This window comes from Aristolochia californica, unplaced genomic scaffold (assembly GCF_029961685.1).
Source record: "Aristolochia californica isolate CCGP_79_NKW_82.1479 unplaced genomic scaffold, dmAriCali1.0.hap1 SCAF_7, whole genome shotgun sequence".
Taxonomy (NCBI): Eukaryota; Viridiplantae; Streptophyta; class Magnoliopsida; order Piperales; family Aristolochiaceae; genus Aristolochia; species Aristolochia californica.
Window position 1 is genome coordinate 34,704,930 of NW_027182268.1, and position 24,629 is coordinate 34,729,558.

Below are 24,629 nucleotides of genomic sequence, written 5' to 3' on the forward strand. Positions count from 1 at the left end.
AATTATTCATTATGGTCTCAACTCATGGAGATGCGAATTGGCGCACGCAACAAAGCCAGATACCTCACCGGCAAAACAAAAAAACCAGCATCTAGCGATGCCAATCTTGGAGCATGGATTACTGAAAATCAAAGAGTCAAAAGTTGGTTTATTGACTTCATGAATCCATTGCTCATGCAGCAATTTATTCACCTCTCCACTGCCAAGGAGATATGGGAAGTAGTATAAAAAACGTTCTATGATGGATCAAATAAAACTTTTATATTTGAGTTAAACCAAAAACTTTTTTCTACCAAACAAAATGGTAGACCGTTATCCACGTACTACAATTAACTGGTTGCTATTTTCCAGGAGATTGATCATGGAACTATATCTCAAGAAGGAACAATCGAAGGGCTAATCCAGTTGCACTTTGCAATGGCTCGGCTTCGGGTTCATATTTTTCTCAGTGGGCTTGACTCCGAATTTGATCAAGTTCATGGAGAAATTTTACGAAAAGACCCCAAACTTGATTTGGAGAGTACATATGCATATGTCAGACACGAATATCAACAGAGAGAGACAACGGGGAGCTATCGTCCAGTCTCAGAGAACTCGGAGATGTTGGTCAACCAAAACCGAAATAGATCATCAAGCATTCGAAACCCTCAATCCTCTGGCAAAGGTAACAATCGTGTGTGTATTCACTGCGGAGAAAAGGACATTCACAACACCAGTGTTATGAGATTATTGGCTATCTGGAGTGGTGGGATTTCTCGAAAAAAACCCGTAAAAAGATTACTGGGAAAGCTATGGTGAAATCCATGGAAGATAATCAGGAGCTACCTGTTGCAAATGTTGTCCATCCAGGTATTCTCGATAATGCATTAGTATTTTCTGTACATTCTAAGAATAGACCTTGGATTATTGATACAGGTGCATCCGATCACATGACAAGGGATCCCAGTCAGTTACAATCTATCCTACCTTCTCCACAATTTGTTATTTCAACAGCCAATGGTAGTACCTCTCCTATTACTGGGGAAGGATCTGTTATATTATCCAATAATCTGACATTAGATATTGCCCTTATGGTTCCCTCTCTTGAATATAACCTTTTGTCTGTTAGCCAAATTACTTCCACTTTTGCTTGTACTGTAACTTTTTGGCCCTCATTTTGTGTCTTTCAGGACATTCTAACCCGAAAGATTCTTGGTTATGGTGTTAGACGGGGCAAGCTCTACTATTTGGAGTTGACAGATAACGGGGGATCGAAAATCAGTCAGACAAATCAAGCTAACAGTGAAGATAATGCTCAAACAACTATATGGTTATGGCACCGACGATTAGGCTACCTTTCCTTTGGTTATCTTAAGAAATTACGACCTCAAATTTTTTCAGGTTTGACTGATGTGCATTTTCATTGTGACACATGTGAATTGGCTAAAAGCCACCGTATTGCTTATTTACCGAGTTTGAATACAAGTTTTGAACCTTTTGAGGTTATTCATTCTAATGTTTGGGGTCCAGCCAAGGTTCTCTCTATTTCTAGAGCTTGTTACTTTGTGATATTTATTGATGAATGCACTAGAATGACTTGGGTATCTCTGCTTATACAAAAGAGTGATGTGTGTCAAACATTTCAAAAATTCCATACAATGATACATACTCAATACCAAAAGCAGATTCGTGTTTTGCAATCTGACAATAGTACTGAGTTTGTTAATGCTTCTCTAGTAAAATTTTCTGACCACTCATGGAATTCGTCATCAAACTTCTTGCACTTATACTCCCCAACAGAATGGATTGGAAGAAAGAAAGAATAGACAACTTTTGGAAGTAGTGTGTGACTCTCTCTTTGACATGAACATGGCTCGATTTTATTGGGGCGAAGCTATCACATTTGTTGCCTACCTCATCAATCGAACACCTTCTAGAGTACTTGATTTTCAAACTCCTCTACACAAACTGCAATCCCTGATTTCAATTCCCCATCTTCCGAATCTTGAACCCCGAATTTTTGGGTGTACCGCTTATGTTCATATCCCAAAGATCTTGCGAAATAAACTTGATCCATGTGCCAAGCAATGTGTATTTGTTGGCTACTCTGAATTTCAAAAAGGATATCGGTGTTATGATCCACACACCAACAAGCTCCATGTGACTCTAGATGTCTCATTCCATGAATTAGTACTTTATTATTCAGGGGGAGTTTCTTGGACATCTCTTCAGGGGGAGAGTTCAAATGAAGAGAATGTTCCACATGAAACTAACGGAGGTGCTGAGTTTATTGAGTTAGAAGCGGTGAATGAATTTTTCAAGTGTCATGATGTGCAACAAGACTGTGATCCAGTAATTTCACCTGAAGAACCCCCAAAGTTGCTCCCGTCTGCACCAACAACTGAAGAATCAACTCGGAATGTTCCTCCTCAGGTAAATACGAATCTTGTGTTTGATGAGTCTAATGAAACATGTCTTCCTACAGAAAGCATAGCCCCTAGATATCCACAAAGATTGAATAGGGGAGTTCCAAAAAATAGTATGAACCTGATCATGAAGCCAAGACTAAACACTCAATCAATAACTGTGTCCTCCCATAGGTTGACTAAATCGTATGCATTTACTATTGATCAATTATCCAAGGTTTCTATTCCTAGTAATGTACAGGATGCATTAGCTGATCCAAAATGGAAAAAAGCGATGAACGAAGAGATGGAGGCTCTACAAAAAAATGTCACTTGGGAACTTGTTCCCCAACCTAAAGGAGTAAAAACAATTGGATGTCAATGGGTGTTCACATTGAAACTCAAACCGGATGGAAGTATTGACAGATATAAAGCTCAGCTAGTTGCAAAGAGATATACACAAAGGTGTGGGATAGACTATCAGGATATTTTTGCACCAGTAGCTAAGATCAATACAATTTGTATTCTTATATCTATAATAGCAAATCGATACTGGCCTCTGCAACAATTTGACGTTAAAAATGTCTTCCTCAACGGAGACTTAGAAGAAGAAGTCTACATGGAACTACCACCCGGCGTAAAAAGTGGTTATTTGTCTCAAGGTGAAGTCTATAAATTGAAGAAGTCATTGTATGGGCTGAAACAATCACCTAGAGCATGGTTTAGGAGATTATCGACTACAATGAAGGAGTTTGGTTATAAACAAAGTAACTCAGATCATACTTTGTTTATAAAACACAAAGAAGGAAAGGTAACAACTTTAATTGTATATGTTGATAATATGGTCGTGACAGGAGATAACCCAGGTGAAATACAAGTTTTACAGGAGTATTTAGCCACTAAATTCGAAATGAAAGATCTCGGACAACTTAAATATTTTTTGGGAATTGAAGTTGCAAGATCAAAACATGGAGTCTTCCTTTTACAGCGAAAATATGTGTTGGATCTTCTAGCCGAAACCGGAATGCTTGACTGTAAACCAATAGAGACGCCCATGGAAATGCATCATAAACTCGAAATTCTTCCAGATCAAATCCCAGCAGACAAAGGGCGTTATTAGCGATTAGTTGGAAGATTAATCTACCTATCACAGACAAAACCCAATGTAGCATATGCGGTAAGTGTTGTGAGTCAGTTCATGCATGCACCAAGGGAAGAACATATGGAAGCAGTCTATTGGATCTTGAGATACTTAAAGAGTGCTCCAAGAAAAGGTTTGTTATTTTCAAAATATGGTATCTCTAGTATTGAAGGATATACAGATTCTGATTGGGCAGGTGATCAGACAACCAGAAGATCCACGTCGGGTTACTTTACTTTTGTGGAAGGGAATCTGGTCACTTGGAAAAGCAAAAAACAGAATGTAGTATCACGATCAAGTGCTGAAGCTGAATTTCGAGGCATGGCTCATGGTGTATGCGAGTTATTATGGATAAAGAATATACTGAGGGATTTAGGGATTGAATACTCCAAACCGATGAATCTCCACTGTGATACCAAGGCAGCCATCGCCATTGCATAGAATCCGGCTCAACATGATTACACTAAACATGTTGAAGTTGATCGTCATTTCATCAAGGAAAACCTCGATGCAAAAGTCATACTCTTCCCCTTCATTCAATCTGAGAGTCAGCTGGCTGATATGCTCACGAAAGGCAGTATCAGGGAAGGCATTTCATGGTATAATTGACAAGTTGGGCATGACCGATGTCTATGCACCAACTTGAGGGGGAGTGTTTGCAAGCCTGTAATGAGCTGGTTGTAAATTAATTAACGTGATTGTAGGAAACGGATTGTTTCCTTGATCTTGTAATCTATTCCTTGATTTTAGGATCTAAATTGATCCTAAAATCAGTATGTAATGTATTATAAATTGTCTCCTAAACGGAGAAGAATACATCGTCGAAAAATTATTCTTTGAATCTCTGTTATTGTTTTTTGGTTCTCTCTGTTTCACATTACCCCTTCTCTTTTATAAAACGTTGTTCTGCAAATCTCTGTTTCCATCCTCATCGATCATGGCAACAGCTGCGGAGAGGGTAAACTTCATCAAAAGACCGTCAAAGGGAAACAAAGGAACAGGAGAAGAAGATATCTTTGCGTCGAGTGGTTGTTGGGACTTGTTGTGTTGTTTTTTATGCCGCCATGATTTGGGTTATTTGGAGCAAGTATTGAAACCATTTGCACTAAAAGATGACCTTTTAGTGAGAGGCGCAACTACGTATAAGAGGGGCGAAACCAAACGTGGACTTTATGTCTCAACACTCCCCCTCACGGGAGGCATAGAGCACCGAATGAACATCGGGAACCCTGACATAAACACAGGAACGCCCAGATGACAACGTGGGGATTCGAACCTAGAACAAACCCGCTCTGATACCATATTGAAACCATTTGCACTAAAAGATCGACCTTTTAGTGAGATGTGCAACTACGTATAAGAGGGGCGAAACCGAGTGTGGACTTTATGTCTCAAAAATAAGAATCGCTCATGTACGATGAACTGCAGCAAGAGCCGTGGTGGTCAAAGAAAGCTAGATTAGTGAACAAGTACGAGATTACTTTGATATTTGCCCAACATTCCCACTGCATATGCTATATCAGGTTTTATGCAAACTTGAGCATACATTAAACTCCCAACTGCGGAAGCATATGGAATATTTTTAATTTGTTCCCTCTCTAAATTATTTTGTGGACCTTGTTCCAAACTCAATTTGTCACCTAGCACAATAGGTGAAACACCAGATGAGCAATTATTCATACGATATCTCTCTAGAATTTTGTTAGGCGATCAAGGAGGAGAGGTAGTAACTGGTACCAGTTACAACCGACAACCACTATCCACTCAGGGAAACCACCCAATGAATGGGTTAGTTAGGCAATCGGTTATGGAACCGTCTAACACTTAGAAGTCTTGGCCGGACCCAAATGGGAGACCTTCTAGTGAAGGATCACCAATAGTTGTAAGAAAAGGAGCTCACAGTTTCGGTATGATACCCACAACTATGCTCTCAACATTATCTTTGTGCATTGTTCTGTACTATTTTTTGTACGAGCAATTTGATCTTACTCAAATTTGTTCTTATCTTTGTTATTAATGTTCGTTAGGACAACAGAAATTTATTGAGAACACAGTAGATAGTAGGAATCTCTATCCTTGTTTGTCACAAAACATGTAGCCCCAAACATCATGATTTCCTCGTCAGTTTAGATCGACCAATTGGTTTTCCTCTCTGTAGAGTTGATAGCTTGCCCCATGGTTGAAAAATCAGATATAGTTTTTACACTTAAGGGGGGGTTAGTCAACATTGAAGTTGAAAGTAGACTTCAAATTCAAGGTAATGATTTAATTCAACTTCAACTTCAACTTGGGTGTTAATGCCCCAAAATGAAAACAAAGTTCAAGTGCATTGGAAAATAGATTCGAGTGTTAGTGCCCCAAAATGAAAAATATGATGTAAACAAGAAAATGAGTAATTTTTTATAATATACTTAAATAGAATATATACCTAAACAAATAATTAACCAAAATAAGCATGGTTACTACAATAATAAGTGATTTAATGTAGTATTAAAATATATTAATATACTAATTAATGATTACAATTTATTATAAAATAATATAATAGTTACGTGTGACTATAATAAATTATAAAAATAATAAAAAAGTAAAAAATAATAGAAGATGGATTTTTATGTAATATTAATTAATTATATATATTTAAAAAATAAGAATGATTAGTTAATTAATTATAAAATGGGATAATTAAACCAAAATAATTGATCAAATGCTTTCTTTAACAATATTTTAATTACCAGTCTTAAATTTCTAATTTAATATAGTAATAAAATTAATGAATATAATAAATAAATAAATATATTATTTTATTAATAACCTAGGATAGATTATTAATAATATATATATATATATATATATATATAATTAAAAATTAAAAAACATGCTTGAAAATGAACCGAGTTACTCGTAATAGTCCACAATTTACAGCATAAAAGCAAACGTTTTTGCCTTGGAATATAACAACGAGTTCATGCCTTTAATATTAAAATCAACAACTTAGGGGAGGTTAATGACAGGAAAATAGGTTTTATTAAACCAAAATAAAATTAGGTTAATTAAACCAAAATAATTGATTAAATGTTTGATTTAATAATATTTTAATTACCACTATTAAATCATTAATATAATCCAGTAATTAAAAAATAAATTTAATGAATAAATAACACTGCTTTAATTTTTCCTAACATAGGAAAAATTAAATCAACAATGTCCTCTTCCTCACTGCCCCAATAATGGCAGGGAAACAACGGCGGGCCAAAAAGCAATGGTGACAGAGGCGACGCTTCGACGGTACGCTGGAGGCCCTTATAATAGAGACGCTTCGATTGGATGCTCTACAATGGAGCGACAACAGGCAACTGCGATGGATGCTCGGCAATGGCGGCTCTGCGACAGATGTCGATATGGAAAAGAGATGGAAGCCGAGAGGGAGAAGAGAAAGGGAGACAAGAGAGGGAGAAGGGATAGGGAGTGGGAAGATGAGAGGAAGAAGAGAGCGGGAGAAGAAAAAAAATCGAGGGAGAAGAGAGCGCAAGACAGAAAAAAAAATTTCGATGCGTCTCGAATGATGGCTTCAAGTGGATGATTTGCAATTTTGGGCTGAATCACGATTCCACGATTTTAGCATAAGACGATTAATGAAGTCATTGTGAGAGGGCCAAAATTGGCACTTGGCTGAATTGAATAACAAGAAGAAGGCAATAGAAATACAATAATTGTCTAGTAGCTATATTTTTAAATATTTTGGTGTTTTTAGTGATACAAAATTAATTTGACATTTCAATTAGTGCAAAATTAAATGAGACTTAGTTCAAGAAGTGATCTATTTTTTTAATTTTATTGAAGGTTAAAAGGAAGTGATTCAAAATTGATGTTTCTTAAAAATGGAAGAAAAAAAGCTAGAGTTACAAACTCAACCTATTTTTAGATTCAATAGACTACTTTCCCAATTGACTAGAGTCACGATAAAGGAGAAATGAGAATTAAATCTTCTATTCTTTATCCAAAAATCTGAAAAAGAAAAACTTTTATTTTTATTTTTTGAGATTAAGCCAATTTATGGGAAAGTGAATCTTCCTTTGTCTCTCAACTGTGAGGAGATTATATAAAAATAGATAAGATGAATTTCTTCTGTCAATTCCCGAGGAAAGTAAATTCTTTGTGCGCACTAACCGGGTACAGAAGAAAAGCAACAAAATTCTCACTCGCGCCACGCAAATTTGCGAGGACATGACGTACTGTGTTCCTACGCGATTAGAGAGAAGGGACAAAGGATAGGCGCAGCACAGAATAATGAATATGCTTGCTCGAGCTCAGTATCTCAAGCTTCTCAGAGCTTCTCAGCCATTGTAATCCATCTCAATTTTTTCTCACCATTGAAACCCTAATTTTTATGAACCAGAGTCGTCAATGACCTTCATGGACACGCATTACAATGCAGAATATTGGTAATCCTAGCTCTCATTTAATGCGTACCGTGCGACTTCTTTCACTCCTCCGAGAATCCGTTCCACGAACAGAAACCCTCATTTCGAACTTTACATGCTCCAAGGTTTCTCCATTTCTTCGTCATTTGAGACCGAAAGAGCCATTATTGCAATCCTCTGGTTATCGATGCTATTTGACAGGTTCGGAGTTCATTGTTTTTCCGAGAAGATACGTTGGTTTCGTCACAAGAGGAATTGATGCGGTGGATTCTTCTAATGCTGGTTCTCGGCGTGGTGAGCCTCCCCCTTTTTGTTAATTTTTTTTATTAGTTTTATGTAGTGATTTTAGTTCACTAACTTTATTCTTTTAAATCGTTTTGTTTGACATGTAGATTACTGCTCTACCATTGATTTTGTTAAAAAAAAAGAAATAGATGATCCAAGGTGACTGATCAAGCCTTTGTAGATTTCCTTTGATTTCGAAGTTGTTATTGCGTTCATTGCTGTGACATCCAATTCTTGGCTCTATTTGAGAGTTTGATTGTAAGTGTCATACCATTTCTCGTCTGACTATTTTTAATCCCTGCCTTAGCCAACGTGCAGTTCATACTGCTCTCGTCTGCAACTTTCTGGTGTTTTCTCTTAAATTTGGTGTATGGCTGGTGACTTCTAGCCATGTTATGTTAGCTGAAGTCGTACATTCTGCTGCAGATTTTGCCAACCAGGTAATTACTAGTGACTGGACTCGGAGTTCGACAATATTAAGTTTTACTTCTTATAAATGTCTGAGAAAAAAAAGAAAATATAAATACTTGCCATGCAAAGAAAAGAAATGATGCAAAAAGAAATGTGCTAATGATACCTTGCTTCTCTATTCAAGGGAAACCTCTTACCTATGTTAATTATAATTGTAGGCGCTGCTTGCTTATGGCTTGAATAGCTCAAGACGTGCTCCTGATGCCTTACATCCGTGAGTGTTCTTATCTTTAATTGTGTTTTATGATTCAATCTTTTCTTTCGAACCCAACAACCAGGCAAACTGTTTTGCTTGGGCATTCCAGCAAGTACCTTCAATCAGCCCAATTGTCTATTTGGCAAGGTCAAGCAAAAAAAAGTTGCCCCACTCTTTCTTTCACTCTCTCTTCCCATGTAGAGGGTTGATTGTTGTCCCACTTCTGTAGTTATGGGTATTCGAAGGAGAGATTTGTTTGGTCCCTGATATCAGCTGTTGGAATATTTTGCCTTGGTTCGGGTGCTACAATTGTTCATGGAGTTCAGAACTTGTTTGTAACTCATGTAAGTGTCTTAATGCATTTTTACATCATTTTTTTGTTGCTTTACGCAATTAGCCATCTTTTTGAGGTGTCTTATTATCTGTGTGTATATTATATATTTACTTAATGGTTTGCCTTGTGAGAATAGCCTCCAGCAAATATAGAGTATGCAGCTTTAGTCATTGGTTGTTCATTTGTCTTTGAAGGTATGAAATTATGCATGGAATTGTTTTTTTTCTCATCTTGAATTCACTGCTAACTATATGTGTTTTCCCTTATGTTGCTGTTTTAGGTGCCTCACTTTTGGTAGCTATAAGTGCTGTAAAAAAGGGGGCAGCTGCAGAAGGCATGAAACTAAGTGATTATGTATGGCGTGGTCATGATCCAACATCTGTTGCAGTCATGACAGAGGTTCGTTTTTATTGCCAGATTATTATTTATTTAACAAATTTATTTCACTTCTAAGCCTTTCCAGGATAGTTCTAAGTAAGATATTTGTTTTTATCTTGATTTGGTATATATGAAAAATTTACCAACTGCTGAAGCTGGGAGCTATTGAACGGGCTTTGCTGCGTAGTTCTGCAGTCATTAACTGTTATTTTTAATCCTTATGTGATCTAATAGATTTAAATTTTCATGTGAGAAAGGAATGCTAAGCAGTCTTATTTTGTATACAAAATTGTATCTTCATTTCTACTGTAGTTCTCAAGAAGCTTGGATGAGGGAAATTTCACAGATTCTTGGTTTGATGTTAACCCTTCCATCTGAGTGATCTAAGGATTTGGGTAATCTGGTCTTTGTTTGAAGGATCTGCTTCTTCATAGACTTACATGGAATAGAATACCATATCTTTTGTTAATAAATAAATTGTATTTTTTCACAGGCATATTGCTCTGCCAGCTGCTGCAAATGATATAATTAAACATTGTAGAAGCCTCTGGCAGTAGTATGGGACAAACACTATTTGTGGTAACTGATGCTAGGCCAATTATGTTGGGGTTTCTGTCATCTTACTATGATCATAGAATGACTTGGGCCACCCCAAGCTGCAAGCCTCAATTGTATTAGCTGAAAAGCCTTTGCTAGCTTCCTTGGGACCCATGGTTGCTGCATAATAAAGAAGATAATCCTTTACTGCTCAACCTACAACTATATTGTACCTGCAACTATCTCATGCTAGCTTTGTGCAAGCCGAATTATGTAGAGTCAAAAGCTTGGGGTCATGGCTTGTTTTGGCCCAGTAAACGTCCTGAGCTCTTATTGTCAGTCTGCACTAATTCACCTATACTTGTTTTATTTAGTTACAGTTTACAATCAGTTTTTGACAAATCAATCACTTAAAAGTTGAAAGGTTAGCCTCGTGGGACATTTGGCAATTGGCTGAAGAGCCACACAAGGAGGCTTCTAGTGTGAAGTCATGGGTTCAAGTCTCTCTAGGAGGTATGGGGTGTAATGTATGTGTCTAGTCAACATTCAGAAATGTTGAAATTATGGTGGTTTAATATACATGGCATCATTAGGCTGGGCATGAAATCCTAGGTTCAAGTCTCTCTAGGGGTATGGGGTGTAATGTATGTGTCTAGTCAACATTCAGAAATGTTGAAATTATGGTGGTTTAATATACATGGCATCATGTAGGCTGGGCATGAAATCCTATGGAAGTGAAAAATAGAAAGTCATTTTATCATCTAATTGTGAATTAGGCTTAATGTTAAGAAATGTTTCTTCAACATGGCTGCAGAGTGAATCCAAACCCAGCCCTGTTTCTATTACCGTGCTAACATATTTGTTTCTTTAGGCCTAGATGTGAGAGAGGGTGTGGGTGGATAGAATTTCCTTAATTCTATGGCCTGTACTTGTATTTCACGACTCTGGCTAGTTGTTTGGGAGTGAGAGAGGCTGTTAGTGGGTGGATCATCCCATACAAGTTATACATCTTGATGATCTTGAGCGTATTAGTTTGGAAAAGATCTAATTTCTGCTAGTCATTTTGGAGGAACAAACACATCTTCTAGTATATAATTAGTTCTTGTTTCAAGGATTTTCAGGAGTCTCTTCAACTATAAGAAATGAGAGTAAGTTGCTTTGTTACTGTTTTTTGAATGTTGGCATTACTAGTCTTTATTTTTGTTGTATACATTGAAGAAGGGTAGTTTGGTTATTTCACATAGTGTGATTGTATTAAGGAGAGTACTAATAGTTTCAGGAAGTCATTTAAAAAAAAATAGTTTCAGGAAGTGTATAAGTGTCTATGGTCCAATATTCATGATTTTTGGACTTGTATATATGGAGATATAAGGTGTATCTGTATGAGGAGTAGAGAGGTCTTTTCCCTCTCAACTCCCTTAAGTGAATAGGAGGGATTAGGGGCTTGAGCTTTCCCCTAATCCAGAGTTTATGCTCTTCTCCAAAACCCTCCTGTCTTCTTCTCCTCATCTCCTCTCATTCTCAACTTTCTTCTTCTCAGTATTTTTTTATTTCAAAATAAGTCTGTATATTTACAAAGAAATAGCTTTACTCCCCTTGTTTTCTTTTTGTTTAGTTTTCATTTTATTTTACTTCATTTTAAATATTTTATTTAATTGAACAGATGGTTTGTACTCAAAAGTGTTTAAACTTTAAGATTTTCTTTTTGAAGCGTGCCTTTGAGGATGAACAATGGAGGCTGTCTTAGTTGCATTAATCCTCTGAGGAAATTGATTATTGTGGTTCATGTGGTCATGATGTTTTTGTTTCATTTGCTTATCAATCTCGGGATAAGTCTTATGTTCTTATAATTGATCTTTGTTTTTCAGGATGGTGCTGCAGTTACTGGTCTGGCTATTGCAGCGGCATCACTAGTGGCTGTCAGGTTGACTGGGAATCCTATATATGATCCTATTGGTTCCATTATTGTTGGGAACTTACTTGGAATGGTACTTCTATTCCCATTAGTTCTGTTTGACTTTAGATGCATGAGGTATGGGGCCCATCAAATTGTTCTTCAATTAGTCAGTTCAACATAACTGAATTCCCAATTTCATGTTGCAGGTTGCTATTTTTCTCATTCAAAGAAATCGCCATGCTTTGATTGGTAGAGCTATTGATGATTATGATATGCAGAGAGTATTGGATTTCTTGAAATCTGATCCGGTGAAGATGATTTCCTGCACAATAATTCTTGATGTAATTTTCATGGTTGGTTGGTATAAAATTCATTTAAATAAAACTGGCTATGTTACAGGTTGTGGATGCACTATATGATTGCAAAAGTGAGGTGATTGGGCCTGGATTCTTTAGATTCAAAGCTGAAATAGGTGATGCGTCACTTTTTTTTTTTAATTTAGCTCTCTATTATATTTATTTTCTTTGAACTTGGCAGAGAGGTTGTGCTATCTATGGATCGAGATGGACTCCCTTTTTTTTAAATGATGCTGATTTTTATTAAGGTTAAAGCTCAAGAAAGCATATTACAAAGGAGGGAAGCTTTCCCAAACAATGAGATATTGCTGGGAAGTTCCGAATTTTGCAAATTTATCAGCCAAAGAGTTGGCTGATCTCGGAATGAGATTCCAATTACAATGTGTAGAAGATACAATGTCAACAATACTATCAGTGATGGGCCAGTGGCCAAGGGGGGAGGCTGTCTTTGGAACACCAACTAATAACCATCTTTGAGTTGCCTTCAATGATTAACTTGCCATGGAGATGATTCCTGAAGATTTGGAGGCCGAATAGTAGAGCACTAACTTCAGTAGTATTAGAATCGACAATATCCACCGGACCAACATAAGAAAGAATAGGGTCTCCATAGTGACCTCTGATCACACCACCTGCTCCTGCTGGTCCAGGACATCCAGTAGCACTACCATCAAAATTTAGTTTTATGTAGTCGCAAGGGAGAGGATCCCAGATAGCCATACTTGGAGCTTTATTGGGGCCAGACATATGAGCGATCAAATTCCAATTTTCCCGAAGGGAAACCCTCGATAGAGATGGACACCCTTTTACTAGTTGTCATTTTGTTGGATGTTGTTCTAATCTTCTATACTTGTTCAATAGGCGAGTAATGGTAGGCAATGTTTTTCAGTCTATTGGAGTGGATGGGAGAGTTTCTTAGTTTGTCGGCTAGGTACAATGGCATATCATATTGAAGAAACGCCAAAGGTAACAATATAACGGAAAATAATAGATTTTTTTTTGTTAAAATGTGTGCAACATATAAAGCCCAAAGACAAAGAGCTACATCAAGAAGAGGGATTTCTAACAATGAGAGATTGGGCAAAATTCGGAACATCCCAGCAATCTCTCATTGTTTGGGAAGGCTTCCCCTCTTGTAATCTGCTCGTTTGAGCTCTCATAATAAAATTCAGCATCATTTAAAAAAAAAAAAAACAATGAGAGATTGGAGCGAGATTTCCTCATTAGCAAGTGAATCAACTAAACTATTAGCTGATCTAGGAACATGATTCTAGAAAGAAACAAAATGACTAGCTAGGTCTTAAATTTAAAACAAACAACAACTCCAATGCTGCCATTGAGGGTCCTTTATGCATTCACACCACGAAATCACACTCTTGGAGTTGCCTTTGACATCCTGCCTTGAATGAAATATTTCTTGAAAGATGTAAAAATCGTCTTAGTGCAAAAAAGTTCCGTAGTAGTAGAATTAGAAAAACCAACTAGTTCCGAATAGGAGGCTAAATTAGAGTTAGAAGCATCTCTAGAAACACCACCAATACCTGAAGGTCCTGGATTGCCCAAAGACGATCCATCAAAGTTGAGTCTTATGATAGATGAACTAGGAGGCTGCCATTCCATCAATTTAGGATTCTGCATAGCGCAAGTAGAGCAATTTGATCCCAATTACTTCTAACCAAATCACTCGAAATATACGAAAAGATCTCCAATGATTTCAACCTGAAAATGATTTGAGAGAAAGCTTTATTTGTCAAACAACTCCAAGAAGAGGAATCCTGCTGAAAATGTCTAGAGTTTCTTTCATTCCAAATCAACCAAGGAATGAAGAGAGCACATGTTTGCATCATAATTTTCCCCAACTTAGGGAGATGAATTCCCAAGCAAATGTAAATAAGATCAGAAAAGCCCGAAAGAGCCGCCAACTAGTCTAATGCGGCCCTGCATTGGTGCACAGCTGCCTGCCCAGTGATTACCTCTTGAATTCTTTGTTTTAATGCATAGAAGCTCTTTTTACAAAATGCCCTGAAAGTGCCGCCAACTGTTACTGAATCAGGAATGAAAGTGTAAGCACTGCCTCCCTTGATGTGGGACATTGAAACCATCTGTGAATCTAGAGGATCTGCCTCCCTTGAGGCAAAGTTTTGTAAGCTGATTACAGAAGATGATGCTGCCAAAACAGGGTCAATTGAAGACTATGGAATAGCTGCAGGGCCTCCTTTCCCACTAATCTTTATTTTGGAGTGTCCACAGCCCGCCAAGAAGTCTCCAGCTTTTAAAGCCACTACTCCTCTGGGATAGTGAAACCCCAAGTGAATTCCCAACATAGCCTCTACATTGTCCAACACCTCTTCTTGGAGCATGTTCCAAGCTCCTGTTCCTTGTGCCTCAGCAGGTTGAAATATAAGAACAATGGAATGTTGAAGTGCAGCACTGCTCTCCTTTCCCAAGAAGGACATCTCTGATTCACAGTTCACACTTGTGGCTGCTTGAAGTCCACTGAAATTCCTAAGATAGATGGTTGAGCTGCACCTCATTTCTGCAGTCTCAACTGAGGCACTTCTAATAGCAGAAACATGCAGCACTGATTTGTCTTTCTCCGCATACCCAACAGTAGATGGAGCTCGAATAGCATAATCATTTAACAAGCATGCATTCTTACCATTGTAGACAGCACTACTGCATACTTCTGCATTCTCAAAGTTAACACGTCCAAAACATTGGAATTTCCCAACTCTGTTTCGCATGACAAGACCCAAAAAATTTAGCCCTTCAACAGTTAGAGCAGCTGCTGCTGTTTTCTCAAAAGGAACGTCGTATCATGCAGGAGCATGCCATGAAGCACAAATATATACAGGACATTCACACTGTGGGTGAACTCATTAAGAGGAAAATTAAACAGCCTCACCGTGTCAATTGCGTAATGACCCCACGCACAGTGACTGTGCTCATCAACAGCAAATATAGCCCCTCACAAAAAAAATTCAGCAACGGAAAAGATGCTGCACTCCCACTGAAATGAAACGTATCCACTAACAGAATAGTGAAAACTTCTTTGATCCTAAGATCAATCTCATTCAAAGCTCTCCAACGCATTCCAGCAGGGACACTTGCCCGCCCCCCCCAAATTGGAATTTGAGTTTACTCTGGTCTGCCGAGAAGTAGATTGCGAGTGGGAGGTGGTGTGGTGGCCGGAAGTCACATCCCACCGGGGTTGGTTCCGATGGTGCCTCTTTTTCCTCCGGTGGCGAACAGGAGGACGTCGAGGTGTCCCCGCTGGAGGAGTTGCCATTTCATAGTTCGAGATATGGTCTGGTGCCCATTTTCCCCATCGCCCTTTCTCCCGTTTGCTCCGCGCCATGCCGGCTACCAAAGCGACGGATCCCGGAGGAAAGGCGTTGCGGTTGGGTGCCCGCTGAGCTTTTTCCGATGGTGAACAGCACCCCTTAGGGGCTTCTCCGCTGGGCGATTTCATTGGCGTCGCCTGTGGAATTCTGGTTTCCCGTGATAAGGGGTTTGGGAAATACCCCTCCGATTTCCTAAAATTGCCGCTATCTGATTGCAGAAGGTCTGATTTCGAAATTGGATTTGTGTCCTTCTCAGCGATTTCCATGGTTTCCGGTGTCGGATTTGAGGTCACCCCCAAACCTTCCGCAGGTGCTTCGGCCGGTAAACGGGACAAAAATTTTGATTTTTCTGGCCCTTGGCCTGTTGCCCTGTCCGAGATAGCTTTTGCTACCTCTTGTGCGCATATGTGGTCGGAGATTTGAGGTCGTGTGACCTGTTTTGTTGCAGCAACGTGTTCCTCCCTTGCATAACGTTCAATGGAAGCATCTAACCGTGCTCGTATTTCTTCCAATTCCTTAACCATAACAATCCATCTTTCTTGGGATATAGAATAACCCATTGTATTCCCGCTCTGATACCAGTTGTTACGGTCTTGGATCTGACACAATGATTCGTTGGGAGGATCTTGGATCTGCCATGCATTACTGTAGGGATAGTAGGAAGACATGGGGAAGACGAAGATCAATGGAAGATGAGAGAATATGTGGGTTTTTGAGGAAAACCCTAACCTCGAGATCAAGAAGGTGATCTCAAGCCTGTTTAAGCTAGATTTAACCTAATTCTCAATGCTTGTCCTTCTCATTACTCTTACCCCTTAAATAGGGTTCACCCCTATTAGGGTTTAATAAAATATTACAAAAATATCCCTATGAATAAAATATTCCAAAAATATCTATATGAATAAATAATTCCAAAAATACCCCTGTGACCTACAACTGAAATAAAATAAAGTAAATTAAAGAAAACAACTAAAATAATAATGTTATTGTGTGCATAACACCATGCCTACTTGGTTGGTGCGAAAAAGGCGTCCTTCCCCCCGTGGCGGCTTTGGGATTCTCTTCGGGAAATCCTTGAAATTGCTTCTCAATTTTCTTGTATTTGGTCTCACATTCCGAGATCTGCTAACTTGGTGGCAAATGTGCTTGCCAAGTCAAGAGCGTCCTTTCAATCTGTTGTTGTTAGGGATTTGCTCCCCGTTTCTTTGTTAATATATACATCCTTTTCAAAAAAAAAAAAAAAAAAAAAAAGACACCATGCCTACTTTCTCTACTTTGATACCTAGAATCCAACCACCAACTCATCAAACCACACCCCTTCTGTGGTACCCCACCATTCCCAATGCCAATGACCTCAAACCGCCAATACACCTGATAGCTACCTCACCATCACCTTACCTTCCTAAATTTTAGCTAAAGGTCGGGAACAACTTTCATCCTCCCTGATTGTCATTTCTTGTGAATCAGTTGATGGCCCTTCCACTGCTAGATGGTTTGCCAACCGATTAGAAGTCCAAAACTATCCATTTCATTCCTACTGGCAGCATCATGACTAGTTGCTCTAGTTCTCATCAATTGTTGATTCTTCAACAGCCACAACCCTTACACCAAGCCTCAAATCCAACATCAAAAGCATAAGAAATTGGACTCCATGCTCTGCATCCTTCGGACAATGGATCTGCATCATAGGACTCTCAGCTGAACTATGGCATGGACAAACATTGGCTGCCATTGCCAATGTCTTTGAAAAGGTTACCATGCAAGACAAGAATACTTCTAGCATGGCAAGAATGGACTATGCCAAAATCTTTATTATGCTTAACCAGCACTGGATTGGAAACCAACTTCTCAAAATCATCGTGGGCAACTCTTCTTCTAGATCAGAATTAATTTCGTGACGGCCAACTAATTCTCCTGATTATCTTGACCTTTTGGAACAACGACCTTGAGCCTGACTGAGCAGCTCAACCCAGCCAACCAACCACTGAGTTCACCTTGATCCACATGACTCTGAGTTAGAAATCAACGACTCTTCCACCCCCCTCCTTGCTTCCCACACAAATTCAAATTCAGACCAACGTCCCCCAATCGTTCCCCTGTCACCACCTACCCTTCTAACCATGTTGACAACCACCCATCTGGCCAAGCAACATTGAGCCCCCAATCCAACTTCTAATAAACTACCATGTATCCTGCAAGCCTCTCACCCACTATCCACTGCTATCATTGACCTTTCCAACCCTCAACTCAATGGTTTGTCAGAGATTAATGGCAACCCTATCTCCCCAGACGGTCAACCAGACAAGAACTGCTGCCTGTCTGACCAAGACATCGTGAAAGACAAGCCTTTTGGCTGTACTCTGATCGAGAGTCCCATGGGCCGTCTCCCACCCATCAATGCTTTGAGCCCCACTTCAACCCATTAGATATTTTTTTGGACACGTGGAGTTCATCGTAATCTTGCAAACACTCTCACTTCCCCAACCTTTTCCCTTTTTAACTTAGACAATGTCCGAGCTCCCTGCCACCGTCCCCCTCACCTTACCGGTTATGGCATGGAAGATCTCCTGCCTTCATCGCTGTGCCCGAGCCAACTTTCTGATTTACACCCCCCTGATCTGCACTCGGATCCTGAATCCACCATTTCCACCAGAACTCAAGCTCTTAACTCATCCACAACAGCAACAACTGCCCACTTGGACTACCCAAAAACTGCCTCCCTTCACCTTTTTGCGACCTATCAGAGGAAAGGGAAAGGTATCCAGCGTCAATTCCTCCATGGGGAATCCAACTACTCCAATCAATACCCTGATGCCTAATTTGGCTAAGTGATTTTCCCACCGCCGGACAAGAGATTTGGAAGATTCGTGGTTGAGCTTCATTCTAAAAAGCATAAATATGGCGATGATAGCTAGCGTCAAATGATGGAGTTGGCCGAGATCATGGGGGTTGTCTACTAAGGCAAGTTACCTGGAGATGCCGATGATAAAGGAGTCACCAAAACCAAAACAAAAAAGAAATGATCATTTCTTCATGGAACGTACGTGGAGTTGGTTTTAACAGAAGAGAGCCATTATCAAAAATCTTCTTGTAGATCTACCATTGTCATCCTTCAAGAAACTAAGGCTCAGTCCATGAGTGACTTGATTGCCCAAGATCTTTGGACCTGCACCTCCCTCAATTGGATTGCGTTGGATGTAGTGGGGGGTATCCTAATTCTTTGCGACTCAAACCTGGTCGATGTACTTGATACTAAGCATAGTACATTCTCCATCGACCTATCTTTCGTGATCACTGCTCTGGGGTTGTCTGGTGCCTTGTGGGTGTCTACTACTCTACAAGACATCGTGAAAGACAAGCCTTTTGGGATGAATTCTCATCCCTCACACAAATGTGGACTCAACTATGGTTGTTTGCAAGCGATTTCAATGCCATCCGCTATTGCAGTGAGAGATCCCCTCTTGCCCCACACATTTCCTCCTCTATGCGTGGTTTCACCGACTTTATTGGAAGCTACGAGCTTGACGAGATAAGCATTTCTGGCAAAACCTTCCTTGGCCCAATGGACTCTCACAACCCATTCTCTCCAAATTCGACCACTTCCTTGCACATGGTGATTGGTTGAGATTATATGAGAACGCCACCGGCTATGTTTTCAACTGTGCTGGCTCTTACCACTGGCCTATTCAGCTGGACACGAAGGCTGGTAGATGGGGAGCCAAACCATTCCGATTTGAGAATTTTTGGCTTCTTGATAAAAACTTCGATTGCCTCCTCACCGATTGGTGGCCCAACTGCACCATTGGTGCTGGTGGGTGGAAGCTTCCCCAAAAACTCAACGCTATAAAATTAAAACTCAAGGCCTAGTCCTCTGACCATCACATTGCTGCCATAGTGGAAAGATCTTCACTTCAATCCTAGATCTCCCAACTTGATGAGACGGAAGAGCAACAAGCCCTCTCCCCCATTGAAGTCACTCTTCGTACCTCTCTTCTCTATAACTTCCAAACTCTCTCCCATTGTGAGCACATTCGGTGGAAGCAACGAGCTTGTTTTTTATGATTGGCTGAAATAGACGAAAACACCAAATTCTTCCATGTTGCCTCGGCCTGAAGGACTAACTGAGTTACTTCATTATGCATCAATAATGAAGTAACCTCGGATATTTAGGATTACATATTGAAGAGCGCCCCATCCGACCCATTGTTTAATGATTTCAATTATCCAAATCTCCCCATGTGTTGCCTCTCTCATGCAGCTCCTCTTCTCCATAAAAGAGATCGAAGATGCTGTCTTGGGAATGTCAACTGATAGTGCCCCTGACCCAGATGGATACAATGGAGAATTTTATAGTAGATGCTAGCCAACTCTCTAGGACGACATCACCTCCATGGTCCGAAGCTTCTACCACAAAGGGATCACTTTTTGGGCTATGGGAGTATCCTTCGTCGCCCTCGTTCCCAAGTCAACTCATCCCAAAATTCTGCATGACGCCCATGAGAGCAAGGTCCATAAACACCTCCAAAATTTCAATTTGCTCCAGCTTCTTTATCCAGAAATTTGGTAGATAAATGAGAATTCCTCGATTTTTCTGTTTTGTAAATTCAAAAGGGTTTTGTCCCAAGCAACTAATATACTACCCCCGATCCAATAGCATCACATGCAATCCAACCAGGTTGAGAGATAGGCACGAGGTCGTTTACTGATGGATCACACATAGATTGAATCTTGCTTTCTTGTAAAACAATAACCTGAGCTTTCCGGATTCCTAAAGTGTCAGGGACTGAGGCTCACTTCTTATGATTTCAAACTCCATGGATATTCCAAGACACAATAATCATTTCCTACCTCATGTTTTCATGTTAACTCCCAAATTTTTTTCTTGATTGTTCATAACAGAGTGAAATTGTGGAGCAAACTCCAGCATCTCATCCAAGTTTCATCATTATAAAGGATTGGTCTGGAGTTCTAATGACACTGCAGGTATGGGTGTAATTTTCTCCAATTTCAGGTTCAGGGTCAGAAATGAGGTTAGGTGTGAGGAGTAAATGATTGGTCTTGAGATTTGGTTCCAGATTTGGCGTGATTAAAGATTTTGGCAGTTATGGAAGGAGAGTGGTTGGGTTTGGTGAGATATTAGTGGAAACATTTATGGTGGTTTGTTGGTCAACTAAACCAGGCTGGCGACTTAAAGTGGGTTTAGATTCTCTACGAGATTTCTGGCAGGATCAGCGTTAACAGGTTTTGAATTTTGAACACATGCCAAAGTATTGTTTGCCACAAGCAGAGCCAAAGAGGGAAGGGATGACTCATCCTGATTCTTACTGAGTTGAATAGTTCTCGACTGAATCACTAAGTTACCTCGGTTTCGTTTTCCTCATCTGGCAATCGCAGAGCAACTCCCTTCTTCCAAGTGGATTGATATAGCAAATATCTCATCTCCTAGCTTGATGTTCAGCATCAGATCATTCAACTTATGTTTCCGTGGATAAATCTGTACTCTAGCAAAGTCCATGCGTCTGGCTTTCTGGGCATTTTCATCCATTTGATGAAAAACACCAAATCTTTTAAAAATATTGTGGGAAGTATCTTCTGCCTAGAGCTTGATGGGTAAACCTGTGATCCTTACCCAAACCTTAAAGGGTCCTGTTTGGGTTTTATCTTGCCATTTAGAGATTGTATCACATGGAATTGCAGAGTCCGAATTCCATGAATTAAAGATTTGCATAGTGTTCATGACTTGTTAAATTCATCAGCCACCTATTACCCCCTAAGAAAGATAGATTTGGGAGATAAGTTAAAGACTAGTTACTCCCAATCCAACCCTTAAGTCATGATCTTTCTTCAGTTTCTATGGCACAGTTGCCAGTAACTAATTTCGTAACAATTTCCTCCTGTCTACAAGGATTTGGGGTAATAAAGAAATGGTAGCATAAGTGGAATCAGTGTCTTGGCACCACTTCCAACAGCTTAGTAGATCAACGTTATGATTTGAGTCTCCAATATCAGCGATCTCATCCCTGCATCTTTGCTGTTGGGTAACATTTGGATAAAAATCTCTTAAAGCTTCATAAAACACAGTCCAACCAAATCCATCATCAGTATATTGTAGAATGTAGATCCTAGCAAGAACATGAGATTCTCTGAAATGAGTAATCTTACAGACTGGTCGCTTTTTGTATTGAAAGGTTGAAATGACGAACTGAGATTGCACCATCCAGACTTCCTTACTACGAACATGAACAATGTCATCCATTGTGATGGCTGCAAACTGATTGACGACCCAATATTAGCAGGAATTTGAATGAAGGATTGCTTATCTCCATTTGTTATAGTTATCTTCAGATGTTTCTGTTCTGCCATACCGATCTCCTCCATCTTCATGGTCTCTCATACCTATTTCCTCTGAAGCTGTCTCATGTTATATATTTTTCAGCTTGAGGAGGGAGTATTGGAGTCAAAGAAGAATTGTGGTGTTCCAAGAATTATAGTTCAACCAGAAGTCTTTGTTTTATTTTTACTGTTTTCTAGTACTCAAGTTTCTTTTTTTTTTCTTAGAGAGATAGAGAGAGAGAGAGAGAGAGAGAGAGAGAGAGAGAGAGAGATTGAGTGAATTTATTCAAGGCAAACTAAATTTTCTTGTACCCAAGTTATGTAGTACACAGAAGTTAATTTTTAGTGTTTTTTCCTATTCTAAATCAGTTTCCAAGTTGTCTTTTTTGTAGAGAGTTTAACTACATTAGTTTTAGGAGTTCTACTTATGTTTCTACATCAGAGTGTTTTAGCAACCATTTTGTATATGTTTGGTGTGTTGTGAATGGAAATTGGAAGTTACAAAAAACCAAAATAAAAATGGTTATAAAAGGAGGTTGGCTGGTTGTTAAACCAATTCAACAAGTTGATTCTCTTATTCTTTCTTAATTTACCCTGATCCCTTATTGATTGGCTTTATGATTTTGTTCATGAAGCATGTTATACAACATAGCTTGACTCAGATATTGATTGATCTAATTATACCTGCTTAGTTTCATCTATCTTGAATTTTAAATTTATTTCTGTCCAATGAACTCTATCCAACAGATTTCAACGGAGTTGTGGTAGTGCAAAATTATTTGGAAAGAACTGGGCGTGGAGAATGGGCCAAACAGGTATTTCCTTGATATTTATCATCTGCAGTGAAAGCATAATCATCATTTGGTTGAACATGTATTTCATTTTAGTGAATTTTCCAACACTGACCTTCATGTCTCAAATTAATTCAAAAGATGACAAAAGTTGGGGCTTTTTTTTTTCAAAATAGATTAGGGTTTCAATTTTTTTCAAAGTGACATTGAATGTTATGTAGAAAAGCAATATGGCACTATGGGAGGATCGTATTTTATATAACAACAAAAGTACTATAGCTGCTTGTCAAAACCTTTGGTTAATAAGCAGGTTTTCCCTTTAAAAACTCTAAAACTTGCATAATTTTTGAGTCGTGCTCTCTAGTGTTTTTGGTGATTTGATTTTTTATGATATCAGTGCCTCTTTGGCCATATACTGAGAGGTGCCAATCACCTATCAAGTTCTGCTATTAAAGAGCACATTTTCATGACATGAATTTGTCAATGGATCTTTATTCTGTTTAGTTTTCTCAGCTGGATATGTTTTACTTAAATGCATTTTTTTTTCTTATATTCTTTGCCAAGATCACTGTCTATTTTAAGTGGCTCTCTATATCTTCTTTTCTGTTTAATGAAATGTTTCCGAAGTCTTTGAATGGCAAACAAGAAAAGAAAGATATTGCTTGATGGAATGAAATTGAGAAAAAAAAAGCCTTCCTCACGAGATATTGACCTCTGGGATATCTTTGGAAACATATAATTATAAGGAAGATTTTGTTTTATCGGTTCCCCGTATTTCTTGTGGAGAGATAAACTTATTGATCTCCCAAAAGATGTACCACCGAGAGAGCTTCCAAGATGACGACTAAATGGAAGGTGATTCTTGCAGTTCCGTGAAGCTGTTAAGTGTGAAGATGATGCTGCACTTCTTAAGGCAATGTCAGCTTACGGTATGTAGGGAGCTTTATAGTTTGGATTTCTCTAGAGAAAGTTTGTATATTTGAATGAGAGTTTCTTTACCTGGACTGGCAGGGGAAGAGTTGGTCACAGCTTTGGGAAGTGAAGTCGATAGGTTGGAAAAGGAAATCCAGAAACTAGTTCCAGGGATTCGACATGTTGATATCGAGGCACACAACCCAAAGTGATCCACATTTTCTCTTGGTAAATACGTGTTACTCCATTGTACTTTTGTCAATTGTTTTGGATGTAAGGTATTTTTTTTCTAGTCTCTAAGAAGCATTTGTATTTGGATAAGGGAGCACGATTGTATGTAATGATAAAAAAGAAAAAAAGAAAAGATTATGTAAGCTTTGGGTAGATATATGGTGCCTTCTAGGACCAATGCCTTACTGTCTCTAGACAGGGCATCACATTTATTGGTAAGAGAATTAGTTCTAGATCTTTGGTGGCTTGGAGCAATCTTGTTTGTGAGAATTGAGAAGGGAATAATTTGAAATAACAATTTCTTAACCAATATCGTAAAAGAATTGACATTTGAAGGTATTAAGTTTTTAGCCTTTAGTCTTGGCTCATTTTTCTTGGATTTTCTTATTTTCTGGAAGAGATATAGCTGCTGTATAATGTGAAACAAGCATAACAGACGAAATATGTAAGTCCTATTTTGTATCTTAAAAGCGATAGAGAGTAAAAAATTGAGAACTCTGACCTGCATATGTATGCACTGAGTACTTGAATAGATTCCTTGGAATTGCTCTATTCTGATGATGCTCTAGAATATAAAATTAGAAATGACTGTTAAGTTCTAGTTCTTAGTTTTCT

The 24,629-nt window shown here is 38.8% G+C and overlaps 1 protein-coding gene across 2 annotated transcripts; it reads left to right on the forward strand.

Annotated features, from left to right (window-relative positions):
- The first annotated feature begins 7,744 nt into the window (after positions 1-7,744).
- On the forward strand, positions 7,745-24,324 carry LOC137936752 (metal tolerance protein C4-like). Of its 2 annotated transcripts, XM_068781617.1 has the most exons (14): positions 7,982-8,074; positions 8,151-8,243; positions 8,342-8,393; positions 8,542-8,674; positions 8,864-8,919; positions 9,131-9,245; positions 9,372-9,429; positions 9,516-9,634; positions 12,019-12,138; positions 12,254-12,355; positions 12,447-12,519; positions 22,828-22,895; positions 23,740-23,800; positions 23,883-24,324. In XM_068781617.1, the coding sequence occupies exons 1-14, from the start codon at positions 8,065-8,067 to the stop codon at positions 23,993-23,995; spliced, it is 1,173 nt and encodes a 390-aa protein (XP_068637718.1). In that variant the 5' UTR covers positions 7,982-8,064; the 3' UTR covers positions 23,996-24,324. The 2 variants fall into 2 exon arrangements, with proteins under 2 accessions (XP_068637717.1, XP_068637718.1); XM_068781616.1 differs by having other exon boundaries at positions 7,745-8,243.
- Positions 24,325-24,629: the final 305 nt, after the last annotated feature.